Raw genomic sequence first — 17,418 nt, 5'->3', positions numbered from 1 at the left:
GATGGTACTTCCAAAACACTAATAGCGTTCTTGGCCGATGAAATTTGAAGTGACCTGCACAGCCCATGGGGCATCTGAAGGGTCCTGCCATTTTTCCTAAAGATCTGAAGGATTCTTCTACTTCTTGCTGCTTCTCCAACTCAAAGCTAGTCACATCGCTTTGTCTTTTCCATTTCTGAAAATTGAGAGTACTGTCAGTTCTAGAATAAGGATGTACAGGGGTGGCTCAGTTGGTTGAGTGTTTGCCTTCAGCTTAGTAAGGTCCTGGGATCGAGTCCCGCATCAGGCTTCCTGGTCAATGGGGAGTATCTTCTTCTCCCTCTGCCCCTGCCCCCTGCTTGTGCTCCCATGCTCTCCCGCTCTCTCAAATAAATAAATAAAATCTTAGGAAAAAAAAAAAAAAGAAGAAGGAGGACAATCATTTAGTCAAATAGGAGTTGACTTTCTTGATCTGTGGAGGCATATGTTATTCAATCTCTGTCTTTCCCCCAGAAAATTCTTCACTGTCATGTTCTGCCCCTAGGAAAGAAAACAACAAACTTTCTAAGGTGAACCAGGAAGTTGCCAGTTTCCTGGGTTCAAATGCTCCAGGAGCAACAGTTCCATCAGTATCTGAGAAATATTCACCTGAAAAAGAAAGAAATACTTAGTATCTGACTTTTTTTTTTTAATTTTCCCAAATCACCTGATCCTTTTTTTCTGGTGGTTTTTCCTTTAGGGCATATCTTATTCATTCTTTGGGTAAAGTTTGTGTGTGTGTATGGTTGTTTGTTTTTGTTTTTGTTGTTTTTGTTTTGTCTCTTTCTTCTTTGTCAGTCTTTCCAAAATATTTTTATGCCTGTGCATTATTTTTTGTTTGGATTTCTAAGGGGAGAGACAGCTCATGGGGGATAATGAGGCCAGTATCTATGTCCATCTTTGTCCCCAACTATAGTATCTGAGAGAGGTTTTCTGCCTCCTGGACAGACCGCTATCATGTCACTGCAAAATGAGGGATGTGAGCCAGTGGATTTTTAAGGATCCTCTGACTCCTGAGAGCAGTACAGGAAGTGTTCTCAATGGTATTTGTGATGTTTGTTGGGACACAGAAGCAAGAAGTATGCTCTGTAGGCAGCATAGTCTGCTCAGAGAAACGAAGCTAGTTTCTACTGAAATGGAAGCGGAAAGGGTCATCCTAGGAAATCGCTTGATTGAATGCTTACGTTTACCAAACACTGCCCTGGGTGTTGTCTCTCTTCAACTTTACAAGCACCCAGTGAAGAAGATACAGGTACCATTTTCCATTTGCAGGGAGCTGAGATTGGGGAAATTTCAGGAATGGACCAGAAGTCCCACAGGGAGCCAGACAGGACGCTGGGATGCAAGCTTTTCCACTATTCTAGAGTTGGGAGTCTGTATTCTGACTTGTTCTTTACCCCCAGGAATTATGTTCCCCTGGGTAATTGCATATAAAAGCCACTCCTGCACTTGGGAGATGGGGACTCACAGAACTTTGTTGGATGAATTATAATCTACTTGAGAAATTAACTTGCTTGCTTTTGATAAGCTCATTATACCATTTTCTCATCTGCTTTGCCCCAAACACTTCTCACAGGTAATGCTTTATTGGAAGCAAAAGCAAGTAGTAAGATTAAATAATTGCTGAGAAGTTTCCTTCTTTTTTCTAAGTGAGATTACATTGCACTTCCTAAATTATTCCAGGAGGAGCGCTTGATCTCTCGCTGTCTACGGCCCCACGTGTTGTCTGTCTTTGTACGTGAACTTGGGGGAGATGAGAGCACTTGGTGCACACAAACCTCATGGTTCCGTGGTCGGCTGCCATGTAGAAATGGGCCCATAGGCTTCTTCAGCATATACACACTCACACACATTGTTATTTTATCTTCACAGGAGCCCTGTGAGTTAGACCAACATCACGGTTTTTAGCTTCATTTGTCTGTTGAGGAAACTCTCTTAGAGAGATGACTTCCTCCATGTTTCTGTCCAAACTGTATCCCAGGTCGACTGTGTGTTGGTGTTTGGGATGCTTTGACTTGATCTAACAACCTTACTTTTGTATCTCTTATGATCTTTCCACGGCTTGGCCTTTTCAGTGGTTCATGAGGCGAATTTGTTTAAAATCAACACACGAACAATCTTCGCTTGACCGGAACATTTTCCCAAAGGGGTCCATATTCACTGTAGAAATCTCCAACCATGAGCGAATGGGGCCATGGGGCACCAGGGCTCATGGGAGTAAGTCAGCCTCAGCACCACCCAGACTTTAGGGCTTTCAGGCAAATCAGGCCGCCTCCTAAAATCTCTCACCGAGCGAAGGTGAGCGGAGACTGTGTGACAGCAGGGCCTTTGGAGGTGGTGGAGAGAAGGTGACTGTTACCTCACTCTCCTCTCCTCTAGGTCTACGCCGGGGACGACTGTTTACGCTCCCTTCTGCCCATGTGTTTCTCCCACACAGGGAGCTCCCGTTGCTCGGTCTGACCCATGCATCTTGGACTCACCCTCCCTGCTGCTTTCTTCTTCCTCTTTCTCCCCGTGCAGGAAGCAGTGGGAGGACTGAGGCACGGGCTGTTTGGTGCTGGAGAGCTGGCATTTCATTCAGTGCAGGAGCCCGTCCAGACCCACAGAACCCTTAGCAGGCACTTCTAAGATATAACCATCCTCAATACGGTGTGATTAGCCTTATTCTGTAACCCACAGAGCAGTTAAATTACGAGAAGAGTAATCAGAGTTACGTGTACATGCTTTAGCTAAGTAGAGCAGAGACCCATGTACCTCCATTGGATAGGTCCTAATTCTTTAACCAGGGGGATCATGGAGTATTCCAAAAGGAAGTGTCACAGGGAAGATAAAACATCCCCATAAAGTTTTGTTGCTCAGCCTCCCACGCCCACCCCGTAATAATGACACCTGGTTAGTCACCAAGACGCACATGCACACCACCTTGCTCTATACACCTCTAATCTTGAGTCAGTTGGCTCATCCGGGGGTCTCCATTGTCTGTTTTGGGGGATGGGGAGTCCTCAGGAGGTCTTTGAGAAGGCAGGTGGCCTGGGTCTCCAGTCTCCCACCGCCCCCCACCCCGCGATAGCCTCCACTTGACACTGAAGTCTAGTCTTATGTACTGAAGTTCTGAGTAAAAAAGATTCCTCTGACCACCTCCCTGAAGTCCTCTAAGTCTGAAAACCATTGCTCGAGGCACAGGTAAGGAAAATCCAGTTATCAGATGGTCCATTTGCCTCCTACATTCTCCCGTTCAGCGGTTCCACATTTGTGGAATTGAGCACAACGAGACTTTTAGCCACTGTTACTTCTCACTGTTTAGAGTCCTGGAAATATCACTGACCTAATGCATATCAACGAGGCTTTCCATCAGTTCCTCTCCAGCTTTTGTTTTTTTTCTTGTGAAATCCTTATAATCCCACCCTGCCTTTAATGACACGTCTCTCGTTCGCTGTCCAGATAGACCCAATAATGCTCTTTCTGAAAACCTACTTGTGGCAGCTGCAGCTAAGCTGAAATATTCTGCTACAGTGTCTTGTTCCCAGAGAATGCACGGCTGTCCCTGAAAGCATTGCCTCAGTGCCTGCCCATGAGGTCACGTCCTCTCCCGGGGACACTTGAGCACATCTTCTCTGTACCCTGAAGTGTGGGTGTTGCTCTTCCAGACGGTTATTCAAACGTGTGAGCACACTTCGATCTTCCTGGCCAGGTTTTCTAGTTTTCAGCACAGTCCTCGCCAAAGTCTGGGCTCGTCTGTGCAGGGATGTCCTCTGCCTGGAAGCCAGGTCACCAGCCCAGCCTGCAGGCGTGTGACCCCCGCCTTCCACTTCTCTGTTGGCCTCATTTAGGGCCGGCGTCTCCCCTGGTCTTCTGGAGTGGCTCTGATGGGTTATTTCGCATCAGCTTTGGGCCTTACCATCCGTTCCTTGCATGTGTTTGTGTCTGCTAACCCAATTTTAAGTAATGTCTAGGTTGGGAGATACAGGTGTTTCAGTTTCAAAGGAAAAACAGCACGTTTTCTGCCAGTTGTGGCTTCCCAGTTCTGGATTTCTGGGAGTGGGGTGGGAGTGGGGAGGGGTGGGTTCCCCGTTGCTGGAGCCTCCGATGCAGTCGCAGTTGCTACGGCCGTCCCGGGAAGCACGTTCCTTCGGTCAATCTCACTTTGTGCAGGATGAGCCGCTGGGTAGCTGGGTGGACCGATTTTCGAGTTTTAAAGACAAGAATTCCACAGAAGGAATCGTGGCCCCAGGAGGCCTCAGATTCCATATTCCTGCTCTTTGCAAGCTCGCTTTCCCCGCCTGGTTGGGTCAAAGTGGGCCACTAGCAGAATATTCTCTGGGTCTTTAAAGGGCAGTGAGCAGAGCCAGAATGTAGAGCTCTGAGCAAGACAACCGGTCAGGTGACCTGGAATGACAATGAGTCTGAAGGTGGAACAAAGCCTACTTACGGGGGGTAGATTGGACCATCTTGGAGGAAAAAATGTGGGGTAACGGGTGGTAAGCCTTACAAGGGCAGATGCTTGGGGCGCCTGGGTGGCTCTGTGGGTTAAAACCTCTGCCTTCTGCTCAGGTCATGGTCTCAGGGTCCTGGGATCAAGTCCCTCATCAGGCTCCTTGCTCAGCAGGGAGACTGCTTGTCCCTCTGCCTGCTTCTCCCCCCGTCTTGTGTTCTCTCTCTGACAAATAAATAAATAGATAAATAAATAAAATCTTTAAAAAAAAAATAACATAGGTGCCTTTTGACCCACTCTTGAGACTTCTGGAACACCTGACTAAGAACACGGGCAGAGGTTGGCCACTAGGATGTTTCCCACAGTATTGCTTAACAGGGAAAGAGATTGGAAACAACATAAATTCAAAAATTAAAAAAGGATTTAAATAAATCCTGGAGTAGCCATGCAATGGGTCAGACGTCATAAATAAAATTGTGGGAGTTTGGTCACTTGGCATGGAAAAGTGACCGTGATAATGTCTGACGACCACTGTTCATTCTGATTAAATAGATCACTGCGTATTACACGTAACATATAACTAAATGCATCTGTGCGCAGGGTCCCTGCTGCCCGTGCTGTAGGCGACCACAGCCTTAGAAATTCAAGCTACTACTTGTTTCCTCAGGGAAGGAAAGCCCTCCAGTGAGTGACACTCCCGATGATGGGGACGAGCCCATGCCGGTCCCTGAAGACCTTTCCACCACGTCTGGAGGACAGCAGAGCTCCAAGAGTGAGAGAGGAGTGGGTGAGTCGGCCATCCGGGTGTCCCGTTGGCGGGCTGTCGCACGCTCTGTGTCCATTAACACCTCGGTCCCTTCATATCCTTCCAAAGTCAGTGGTTGGGGGGTGAGATCATCGGACCTGCTGTTTCTCCTCAACCGCCATGTTAAGAAGATGCGGGATAAAGATCAGCAGGGTGGGGCCCCGGTGTGCAGGGGCTTAGAGAGGAGTCACCGAGGAGTGACTCCCCCACGTGGCAGAGGGGAAGAACTCCCCGCTGTGGGGGCACGTCCCTAGAATGTCTCCCATCCCCTCGGTGCTGCAGGAACATGTGGTATTATGGATTGTAGGTAGTGAAAATGATACATTTTATGTGCTATGGCAAAACAAGTTAGTTTTAGAGCTTCGGTTTAGAAAAAGCCAGATCTGTCCATTTTATGTTATCCCACTCAGCCGTGTTTTTCAAATGCCAAATGCAGCTACAAGTATGAAATTCGAGGGATAGAAATGGTTAAATGTCAAAATGCCTTTTTGCGTACCCCTTTTCCATACAGAGGTAGGTACATACATTCCTGCAGCCTCTCCCCAGGGTTAATGTGCACAGCACAGGTCATGTCTGCAAAACCTGGTCTGCTGTCTTTATCACGGACTCCCCAAGAAGTTCAGCCAAATGTCCAAGGTCACAGAGTCAACGTGAGACTTGATTTCTAACTCAAAGACTAGTTTTCACACGTTTAAACCATGTTCTCATGAGATAATGAGTTAGCAATTCCTTAGAATACCTATTTTCTCTTTCTTTAAAAAAAAAAAAACAAAGGTGACACTGAGAGCCACCTATATGCACAAAAGAGTATCATGAAGGGTGAGCAGAGGTCACGAGGTGGGATGGATCCTGTGTGGGGCAGGTGTGAGCCCCCACAGCCAAGGAGGGCGACGTGTGTGAAGTTCTTAGGGTTCATTATGAAGACCATCACAGCTGTCTCTCTATAGGACATCCTGATGTAGTAACTAAGAAATGCATTTTCTGTGTTTTCACGTCTTAGAAACCAGTGAAACTTTGGGTATAAGGGTTTTATATATATATATATATCTATATATATATATCTATATACATACATATATACACATACATTTTATATATATATATATATATATATATAAAATACACACACAGACACACACACACTTCTGGATTTTCCACTTTGCTCTCCACATGTCATTTCAGGGGTCCCCAGAGTTGGGATACACAAGAGCGTGCTTCTTTTTCATCGATGCATTTATTTTTAAGACTGTCTTGCGTTTGTTGCAAGTGTTTCTGGTATATCATATACTGTGCTACTGTTACACTGCCTCTCAAGACACATTTACATAAAGTAGAAAGTCAGTTTCAGTAAAACTATTAAGGCAGTGAGGGTGTACATAGATGATAAAAGCTTGCAAAGGTGGTGCATGAATGGCTAATGTCAGGAGGTCCTGCTTTGTCTCCTTCATCCGACCTTGAAACCACCAGTGACGTGGGTACTGTTCTCTGCACTTTGGGCGGCAACAAGCACGGGCTCATGACCCACCTGGGACATGGGGCGGGGGCGGGGCTCAGAAGAAATTAGGTGAATATATGCTCACTTAAGCTCTCAAGTGATCCGAGAACCCAGCCATCAGCATTAGGACTCTGGGTTCATTGTGGGGGAAACCAGGGAGCGCTCCCCAACATCCCCAGAGCTGCCCTGCAGCCCGTGAGCCCTGGTGGTGATGGGTGTCCTTTAGAGAACTGAAAGTCGCCTGATTCCTGGAGAGCAGAGGACAGCACGCAGGGCGCTTGGTGGCGGTCAGTACGTGCTCCCTGTAGCTGCCTTCAGAATATTCTAGGTACACCGTCCCTTGTCAGCCACCATGGCCTGGAAGGTTCGGCTGGGATAAGGTCACCAGGCCCCTGGCGGGCACTGCTGACTGCTTCCCGGGCTGGCTCTCTTGGCTGAGGCTTGAGCTCTAGGTGCCAGCGAGCCCGGGGCAGGTGTGGTATGGAGCTGGGGACAGGGGGGTGTGCTTGTCCGTGACTCCCTGCGGATTCCTGCCGGTGCTCCCTCGCCCCTGCCTGCGATGGGGTAGGATTTGCATTCCACTTCTCCTTGTAGGATGACGTTTGTGACAAATTCCAGAATTACAAAATTTAAAACACCTGACAAACCTCTTTGCTGAGTTTGTAAAGAGCCGTGGCCACGCAGTAGAGCAGGCGAGGAAAGCCATCTGAAGTGGGTGGCAAGACACTGTTTCGGGGAGCCAGCGCCCTCTTGGAGGGGCCGGGGCCAAAGGGGCGATGGGTCTCTGCCAGGAGGTCCAGAAATGCAAAAGCACAAAGACAGTCAAGCAGGCAAGAGGAGAAGGGTTTGAAGGAACAGACAGTGAATGGAGAATCCCACAAGCCCGTGTCCCAAGAGCCATCAAGACGTCACCTGTGCTTCCTGGAGATGAAGTTTTAGAAACCATTCTTGGGGATTTTCGAGGGAAACCTGCTAGCATTAATGTGCGGTGGTTGGTGTCCATGGAAGTGTCCATGGTGTCCATGCCCATCATAGGGAGCATTAAACAAATTAGGTATGCAGAGCAATGGGAGACAGTAGGGAAAGGCAGGGGAGTCGTCCCCCAGGAGGACGGGGAGGCACGTTTGGAGCTATGTGTCCTCGGCTCCATGGAAAGAAGGCAGAAGAGCAGAGGAGCGTCAGAGGACAGACAACAGGAAACCATAAGCAGCCCCTCCCTGCCCAGAAGTAGTCAAGCGCATAGACAAGTGCCTTTGTTGAGCACAGGTCCTAGAAAAGGGATGGAGAGGGCAGGTGGCGCAGGGGAGAAGGCAACGCAGAGAAGATGCAGCTCAGACTCAGAAGGGCCACGTCCCAGCCCCTCTCCCAGCTGGGCGCCTCTGGCCAGACTGTTGCCACTGAGCCCGTTTCCTCATTTTCGCAACAGCAGCGAAACTCTTCTCGCAGAAGGGCTTCCAGGGTCATGTGAAAACAGAGAAACACACTTTGCTGAAGACAGAGCAGCAAAGACAGGTGGTAAAAAGGACAGTAAAAGGCAGAAAAAGAAAGCAATTTGTGCAAAATAGGGCTTTCAAAGATGCAGGAGATAAGGGGTGAGGGCACCTGTTGGGGCTTCACTGGAGGGAAGGGAGAGAGAAAAAAAAGATAATGTGCAGAGCACATTTCTTAATGTGGAAGAGCAATTTATTAATAATAATAATCAAGAAATTGATCCCAGGGATAGGCAAACCACAAGAGAGGGATCAGAATAGAGAGCTTGGGGGGCGCCTGGGGGGCTCAGTGAATTAAGCATCTGCCTTTGGCTCAAGTCATGATCTCAGGGTCCTGGGATCGAGCCCTGCATCGGGCTCCTTGCTCAGCGGGGAGCCTGCTTCTCCCTCTTTCTCTGTCCCTGCTTGTGTCCTCTCTCACATACACTTGCTCACTCTGTCAAATAAATAAATAAAATCTTTAAAAAAAAAATTGAATGGCGAGCTCAGGAGTGCTGGCCATTGCCAGACCCAAGCAGAAGGACAAACAGCCGGATTCCAGACAGTGGGAAATCTTTAGCAACGCAGACCCCTCGCCTATCTGCTTTAAGAGACAAGGGATGCTTCAGAAAAGCCATGAGCCCTTACGACCGGGTGTAGACACGTGGAACCTCAACCCTAGTCTCCAGCATACTGGCGGGGAGTGGTAGAAATGAGCCACCCGTGATGGGTGGTGGTGTTTATAGGGACAGTGGGCTATTCCCAGGTGGACTTCACCCCGTGTTGAGGGGATGCTGGAGGACCGTGTGGAAATAAGGTCCCCTGGATTAAAAGAGAGAGGGACGGAGGGATGGGGAGCAGATGTCAGAGCAACCTTGGGAGGCCTCTGGTCGATTCTGGGCCCGAGGAAGAGGAAACAGCTCGGAAGTGCAGCTTGAAGCACTGAAGTTAGACTAGGAGGAGAACTTGCAGGCGGGGAGGGATTCAGTCTACTTAAGAGGATGGAAGCTTGTGCTTCTGAAGTGGTCGCTGTAAAAATGAGAGATCTCACCTCTCTGAAGTGGTTGTGTGTGAAACTGCTGTGCGCAGACCGTGTACTTGGTGACCTCTAAAGGCAGCTGCACACGGACGCGCCCCACCATGGCAGCCGGGCCAGGGAAGCAGAGGATGGCTTGGGGTTCCTTCCGTGGGCCAGCGGCTTTGGAGGAGCGACGATGCCAGGCTGGCATCCGGGGGCGCAGGGGAGCAAAACTAAAAGCTTTGTTATTTTCTTCTTTTCTTCAGTGCCCTCCCCATCCTCCTTCTGGGCTCCCTGTGAGTGCAGGTGTCCGTGTCCTGACCTCGAGCAGAGACGTAATAGTACTGTGGGACCGATGGGGACGCGGCTCCCCCAAGCATAGTCCAGCTGGCCCAGCAGGAGGCCAGAGACTGGAGCCCCCCCCCAACCCCCCGCCCCGGGGCTGAGCAGGGCATGCCAGAGCGGATAATTGGATAATTGGGATGAGTTCGAATACTAATCCCTGGGTCCTCACTACTCTTCATTTACCCTGGGCTACTACGTAGATGAGAGCAGACTCGTCTACAGGCCCCACTTAGTTCTGGAACCGCCTCCTCCTTGCCTCTGCTCTCTTGTGGGACCCACCCCCCAAGCTGGGAGGTGATACCGTGGTCTCGCCTGTGGGGTGTTTTAGGACTTCACTCTCAGAGGTCGCGTGTCACGGTGTGGTGTTTGCAGCAAGACGCTGTCGCCTTCTCAAAGCTAAACGGGCTTGATCTCGGGGTCTCTCTCTTCAATCTTTTGTCCAGGGTGAGGTTCACCTTGGCAGAAAAGGAAAGAAAAATAAATCTAGATTTTGTTTCTACTTTTTTTTTTTCTTTTCCTGGACTCCAGGAAAGTGATTAAGTATGTGAAAACATTAATTTTATTATTATTATTTTTTTTTATGTATTCGACCAAAGTAAAAATCGCTTCACAGAGTCCTGAGTTCGAGGACAGACGGCTCAGAAGACTAACATAGGGCTGCTCGGTTATTCCTGCGCCACATGTCACCTTCTGGTCAAGTTCAGGCAGAATCCCAAGACAGCGCAGAGGGGCGGACCCGCGGCTGGAGGGCTTCTGGGCAGCCCGAGGTGGTGGGGGTGGGGGAGGTGCAGAGAGCTCTTCCAGATGGAAAGAGAAAGCCAGTTTGGTCTAATTGGAGATTGGGCGGCTGGCTGTGAGGACGGATGCTAAGCCTGCTTATCTAATCAGCAGTTAGAGGAAGTTGTTTTTATCTGTGAAATGCATCTCTTCTGAACCGATAAACCCCGTTTTAGCTAGGGAGACATATTATCTAGCAGCATCTGAGCGTTTGCTGCCGCCAGCGCAAGCGTGCCCGGATGGTAGGCGTCCTTGCGGGCACAAAGCTGAAAACTGTTTGCCGGACTTCAGCGGGCTGGCTGTCTTGGGTTTGGGGTTTTTGTATTTTCCTGGGAGCAAAAACTAAAAGCCAAGTATCCCTCGGATCCTGGCTCCCCTCGCTGCGTCTGTTTCCTCGTGCCTCTTGGTAGCTGACGTGTTGTGCAAGAGTGGAGAAATTTGTAAAATTCTGCATCACTCGTCTTGTGGTTCCCCTATCTTGGAACGCCTCATGGACAGGGGACGTGTTGTCACCAGGACATTTCCAAACCAAGATGATTCCTGTTGGAAAGACTCTCATTTTCCTGCATCTCACCAAACAGGAGACGTAGCCTTAAAACAAGGATTTTCCCTGAGACTGTCAGGTTTTGGGAAGAAAGGCTGTGACGTAGCAGGTGCATTGCTTCTCATCTAAAAGTTACTATTTTTTTAGCACCTCCACTGTGTGGCCAGCCACGGCATGTGGGAGGCGTGCGCCCTGCGGAGCAGCACCGCGTGTGGGTTCCCCCAGGAAAGCAAGAGGCCATGCGCTGCTCCAGGACCATCTTGCTGTAGGCGTCGGCGTGGACGGGTGGGATTGGACAGCACATCATTCGGAACATTCCTTGGAGGAAACTGAAACTGCTGCGTGTGTGTGTGTGTGTGTGGTGTGTGTGTTTCTGCACATGCTGTGTATATCTTGTCTGTAGTGTTTGTCTGTGGCCGTGTGGTGCGTGGTGTGTATGTGTGTTTGTGTATAGTATATGTGGCGTGTATGTGGTATGTGTGTATGTGTGTTTATGTGGTATGTAAGTATGTGGTGCATATGTGTGTGTTTGTGTCTCTGTGTGTGTGTATAGTGTGTGTGATGTGTGCATCTGTACAGTATATGTAGTATGTGTTTATGCACGTGGTGTGTGTATTATATGTAGTGTATGTGTAATGTGTGTCGGTATGGTGTGTGTGCCTGTTGTGTGTGCATGTGGTGTGTGTATATTGTATGTAGTATATGTATGGTGTGTATATGTGTACAGTGTGTGGTTGATGTTTCTGCTGTGGTGTGTGTGTGTGTTGTGTATGATGTGTGTTTGCATGTGGTGCATATATATTATATGTAGTATGTGTCTGCGTGCTGTGTATGTGTGTATTGTGTGTGGTGTGTGTGCATGTGTGTGGTGTGTGTGTGTGTCCTGGGTGGTATTGGACAAGAGATCACAGTTGTTCCCTTGGAGGAGTGACTCTGGGCCTGGGGTTCTGTCCCTCGCTCCAGTCATATCTGGCTCATTGCTCCTGGCAGGAGGCTTCCCATCATTTCTGTCCCTGTGTGCTGACCGGGGTCACCCGCCCACCTGGAAGCACAGGGCAGAGGGGTTCCCCGGGAATGGTCCTCCATGGGGACTACTGCAGTGTAACCGCTGGGAGATGTCCTGCGGGACCCAGGCAGACATGTGCCCAGGACACGTGTTGGCAGCAGACTTCAGGGACAGGCCCTGATACGGTGGCCACATGGAAAGACAGCATCCCTTAGAAATGAGGCATAGAGGAGAGCAGGACACAGTCAGTGTAGCAAAACCCTCCGAGTCTCAGGAGAGAGCAGGGGATGAGGAGGAGGCCAGCCAGACTGGACGGTGTTCTTGTGACCACGCCCCCCCCAGCATGAAGACACACCCATCAGGAGGGCGTGCATGGGGACGACAGACTCCTGCAAAGCCCGGTTCCATTCTGTCCCACGAGGGCCAGCCTGTCCTTGCCTGCTTGTGTCTGGATGCCAGTGGCCATGACACCATAGAAGTTCTCAAGGTCAGACCCGGAGCAGGGCCACCATGGAGGACTTCCCAGGCTAAGCTCACGTGGGGATTTGTGCAGATACCGTTTCTGATGGCGTAGTGTTTGTTTCCACCTCAGCTGCTCCGACTCTTAGGAAAAGTCTATTTGAGCACATTTGTGCAGATAGAGCCCTTCTTGGTGGCAGGGTGATGCCCTCATGCCAAGGCCCGGGAGTGATGGCCCGATGCCCTGCAGAGCTCACTGAAAGGGACGTAGCAAAGGAAGAGGTGCTCCTGGCTGAGCTGGGCAGAGGGGAGAGGAGGGCCAGGGAGGACTCCCAGCATTGACATTTGAGCAGCTGGCCGAGGGGAGCCATGTTGGACTTTAGGAACAGTGGTGGCTAGGTGGGAGGGAGGAGGGTGGGCAACGAGAGGTACAAAGCAGCTTGCTCTGGGACATGACCTTGCCAGATCTGTGTGCTCAAAGATCACTGGTGGCAGTTGGCATGGAGGCATGATTTGTGCCTGTGTGCAGGGGCTGCGGCGGGAGGAGTCAGGGCAATGGGAATGTCCGTCCTCTGTGGCCACCGTCTTTGTCCACTTACTCGCTCTGGGAACATGTGTGAGGTGGCTCAGCCTCCACTTTGGTGATGGCAGTGATTCCCCCGAATGGAATGGGAACACATGGGGAGTTGGGGTCTACTTGACATCTGTTGGCCATCCATAGCCAAGGAGCCTTCCGGAAGGCAGGATGGGTGAGAGGTGGAGAGAGAGCTAGTTCTAGCTCTAGGATCTGCGGGAGGGACAGCGGAACACCAAGGGCCTTGGGAAATAAATGTGTGTAGTGGTCTAGGAGAGAAGGCAAGGAAGGTGGCAGAGAATAAGTTGTTTGATTCAAGTAGAATTTCTGGAAAGAAATATGGCGGAGAGGCCACTATAAGGAGAGTAGATAACGAGAGTGGGAATGGTAAGCTGTGCTGGAGAAGAGGGCCTTTGGGAGATCAGTGGTGGGCCCCCAGAATCAGCTCAGCAGGGTCGGAGGCCCACATGAAAATGTCGGGGAGCACCAGGGAGTGGGTGGAGGGTAAGAGGCAGCCCCACCCGTGGGTTGACTTGTAAGAGGAAAATATGAAAGTGTGTTTGAAGGCTAACAGGAAGGAGCAGGTGGAGAGGAAGGATTACATGATAGCAGCCCGAGTGGAGGCCCAGGGAGGCAGACAGGGGCCATCCAGGAGCTGGGCTCAGGCTCCTCCTTCGCCATGTCCAGACCTGTGGCATGTCCCCAGACATCCTCATGGCCTCTCTCTCACTGCCCTTGGGACCATACTTGAGCCCACCCTCCATGTTTGCAGCAGGGTCTGCCACCGCTCAGGGAGAAAGCACTCCTCTGGGATTTGCTCAGTCAGCAGCCCCAGCTCCTGGGCCTTCTGTGCACTGAGTAGGCGTGCAGGGCATGTACAGAATGAAAGCCCAGAATGGGGGCGGCGTTGCTCTCTCAAGTCGGACCCCAGAGAGAGGAAGTGAAGGGGAAGGAATCGAAGGCTGCGTCTGAAATTAAGGTTCATCATGTAGATTATTTGAGGTCACTGTTTCTCTGTGGGTGTAGTTGGTATTTGGGGCAGAGAAGCCTTCCTTGGTTGACACTGTCCCTCCCACTGGAGGATGTTAGCTGTGGGTGTCACACCTCACCCCAAACGTCCCCACCTGTTACGTTTCACGCCTTGCCATTGAGCCCAAGCACCTTATCCTCACATGGTCAGCTTTGGGCCCATTCACAGAGTCATGGTGTTCTGGAACCTGACCATGGATTTCTTTTTTTAAAAAGAGTACGTGCAGAAAAACTGGGCCGCAGAAGGTTGAGAAACTCTGATCCTGGCCCTTCCCTCCATGTTCGTGACTCCAAAGCTGCACATTCACTTCGAAAAGTTGTTTATTTGTACACGCAGATATCAGTATTTTGTATTTTTACTGACAACTTAAACACCAGGCTCACGTTGTACCTCACGGATTTAGTAAAGGAAATAAAGATGGGTTCTTCTCTACCAGAATAAATAGTTAAACAGCATTTTTGGTGCTAGATCGCCAGTCCCGATTTCCCGTCCTGCTCTGTTCCAGCTCTGCTGAAAGCATACTTAGCTCTGAGTATAAAACAGCCAACCGACATTTCGTTAACTTTCCTTCTACATGGGGTTTCAGAAAAGAAATGGAAAAAAAAAAAAAAAAAAAGGCTTTGAGCTGTGGTTGCCAGTTGCCACCTGTCCTATCTGGTTAGGACATTTTCTGATTTGGGAAGTGTAAATATAACCCAGAAAAAAAAAAAAAAAAAAAAAAAAACAAGCTTCCCCTCCTTTTATGCAAAAGTAGCGAGCTTTAGGCGCAGAGCAGAGCCCAAATCATTGCGCTGCAAAGTTTCCACGACCTCGATCGGTGAGATGAAAAGGCTCTTGCCTTGAGGCCGCGGGCCCAGGAAGCCAGCTCGCTGCCTGCTTCCACGGCTCAGCAGTGGTCGGGGCGGGCCACAGTACCCACCACACAAGCCCGGGCTTCTTCTCAGTCCAAGCGGGAGCTACGTTAGCACATTACCGCAGATCTGCTCACACCCTTTGCCTGTTAGGATTTGGGCATGTGGCGTGCGGGCCAGTGCCAGAAACCTGTAGGGAACTCAGAAAGCACATTTCCATCTACGGCTGGAGCCAGTGGGAATATGCCAATGGGTCCAGACTCTGAGAAGCTCCCAGGCTCGCTGGGGACCAGCCGGAGGGATCTTGAAGTCCTCCGGGCTGGACGGACTGATGCCACAGAAACTGGCAAATGCTACAAATTAGAGCTTTTTTTTTTTTTTCTTTTAAGAGCTGAGTTACCTGCACACCATGTCTACCATACTATTTTCTTGGTGTTCACGGGGACAGGGAACACTTGGGTGGATGGCTGTGTGGACAGGAGTGGGGGTTTGTGGAGCAGGGTAGGGAGGAGGGGGCCATGAGGGGAAACGCAGGGCATCCAAGCAGAGGCTTGATTCCAGATGGCTCTGCCCTTGGGGTCCCAAGCTGGAAACGGGTCTCTTCCTTTCTGGCTCAGCTGGTATTTGGGCTTGAAGAACCTGGGCACATGAAGCAACCCGTGTGTGTTACGTGAATGAATCAGAGACGATGGTCTCTCTGGGAATGAATCATGACGATGACCTTCCCAGTATCCTTTGAAGTGTGGGAATGGACGTGGTCTTCCGGGAAGTTTCAGTGACCGAGTGTCGTCTCAGATCAAATACAACCATGGGGTATGTGTACCGATCTAGGGGGTGACCCTGCCGCCTGTCCCTGCATGCACGGTGGCCTCTGTGGGCCTGTTTCTCAGCAAAGGCAGCTGGGGACACTATCAGAAGCCACCCCAGTGGGCCACAGGCCACAGGGGTCCTTTCCAACATTCCTGCCTCAAAGCCTCTGACACTTGCTTTGACCCGTTAACCAAGGCGGCATCGTGTGCCCTACTTTGGGGAGCGAGGGAGCTACAGGGACCTTTGAGCCACACGTCTTGGGTGTGTCTCTGCAAGGCTGCCTGCTCGGACAGTACTTCCCCCACAAGGGATGTGGCTGCAGGCTGTCGATTTCCACTGAAATCACCCAGGCAGGATTCCAGCGAAGCCCTGAACATCCGGTGTCTTTCCCCACCGGGCGGGGGTGATGGATGGAAGGCCTCCAGCCGGCTCCTCGAAGCCGTTCGGAGCATGTGGCTGAGGCGGCCTCTCCGTCTCGCAGAACGTGGGGCTGTCACAGCAGAGGTGAAACTGGGCTGAAACGGGAGAAGGAGAAGAGCTTTTAGGACAGCCCCGCGGGCAGCTGGATGATGATCTTTATTATACTTCTTGGAACCTGGCAGAATCTTCCCGCTGTCACAGCATCCACACTGCTCAGTGGAAGGCGGTGGTAGCAAGAAGGAGAGGACCCCACTGCCAGGGCCCCCAGATCTCTCGACGGCCTCCTGTTCCCGCCATCAGGGGAAGAGAGACCATGAACTGTTACCTGGGGTGGCCACCAACTCGCTCATCCTGGTGTGACATACAGTTTAACCTGTCTTCAGTGCAATTCGCGTTCGGTAGAGAAGGCTGTGGTTTTGAGTGAAGTGGTTTTATTCGTGAGAAGATAACAGGGTTATTTTGTCATTATAAACACTGCATTTACTCACAGTTTCAAAGCAGTGCTATTATTACTAATAGACTGAACTTTGTTGTTGACTCTGGAGCTACGGGTGTTAAAAATTCTGTTGATGGTTTGTATGTGTCCATTTGTTTGTTTGTTTGTTTTAAACAAGTTTTTTAAGTAGGCTTCATGCCCAGCGTGGGGCTTGAACTCACAACCCCGAGATCAAGTGTCAAGAGCTCTACCTACTGAGCCAGCCAGGCATCCCTCAGTAGCTGTTCTTTTATTACTGATGGAGTGTGTCCTAAAAACTTATCCTTAAGGTCAGGCTGCCCTGTGCACGCACACCGCACACTCAGGCACAGTCTGTAGATGTCGTGTGTGGGGCTTTCCAGAAGGGTCCTGGGCAGGCAGGCAGGCAGTGGGGGCTCTGTGCCTCATGACACATGGGGTGGATCTTCAGTCCTTGTCTGGGGACAGAGAATTCAGAGATGAGTAATCACCAGCATCCCTGGACCATATCTGTGAAATGCAGGAAATCAGGAGCACCTGGGTGGCTCAGTCGGGTAAGCGTCTGCCTCAGCTCAGCTCATGATCCTAGGGTCCTGGGATCGAGTCCTGGATCAGGCCCACTGCTAAGCGGGAAGCCTGCTTCTCCCTCTCCTTCTTTTCCTCTCCCTGCTGGTGTGTGCGTTTTCTCTCTCTCTGAGAGAGAAATAAATAAATAAAATCTTAAAAAAAAAAAAAAAAAAAGAAAAGAAAGAAATGCAGGAATCAGCCTGAGACCCACAACCATAATTCTCAGTTCTCTAGTAGACACATTCAAAAAGAGAAATGGCACAGGTGAGATTAATTGTAATAGACTTTATTTAAGAGGGAATGCCCTAAGTACCATTTTTTGAACATGTGCTCAATTTAAGCAA

The 17,418-nt window shown here is 50.2% G+C and overlaps 1 protein-coding gene across 5 annotated transcripts in view; it reads left to right on the top strand.

The window, feature by feature from the left end:
* The window catches only part of LOC111156986 (IKAROS family zinc finger 1), a 92,994-nt gene that overhangs the window by 16,021 nt on the left and 59,555 nt on the right, over nucleotides 1–17,418 (top strand). For all 5 annotated transcript variants that reach the window (XM_022518172.1, XM_022518169.1, XM_022518168.1 and 2 more), the window contains exon 3: nucleotides 5,118–5,237. In XM_022518172.1, coding sequence (XP_022373880.1) covers nucleotides 5,118–5,237 — 120 coding nt within the window. The remainder of the gene's footprint in view (nucleotides 1–5,117; nucleotides 5,238–17,418) is intronic.

This window comes from Enhydra lutris, unplaced genomic scaffold (genome assembly GCF_002288905.1).
Source record: "Enhydra lutris kenyoni isolate GAN:26980312 unplaced genomic scaffold, ASM228890v2 scaffoldscaffold51, whole genome shotgun sequence".
Classification (NCBI taxonomy): Eukaryota; Metazoa; Chordata; class Mammalia; order Carnivora; family Mustelidae; genus Enhydra; species Enhydra lutris.
The sequence above is the reverse complement of the archived record's forward strand: the minus strand, read 5'-3'. Positions and strand labels throughout refer to the sequence as shown.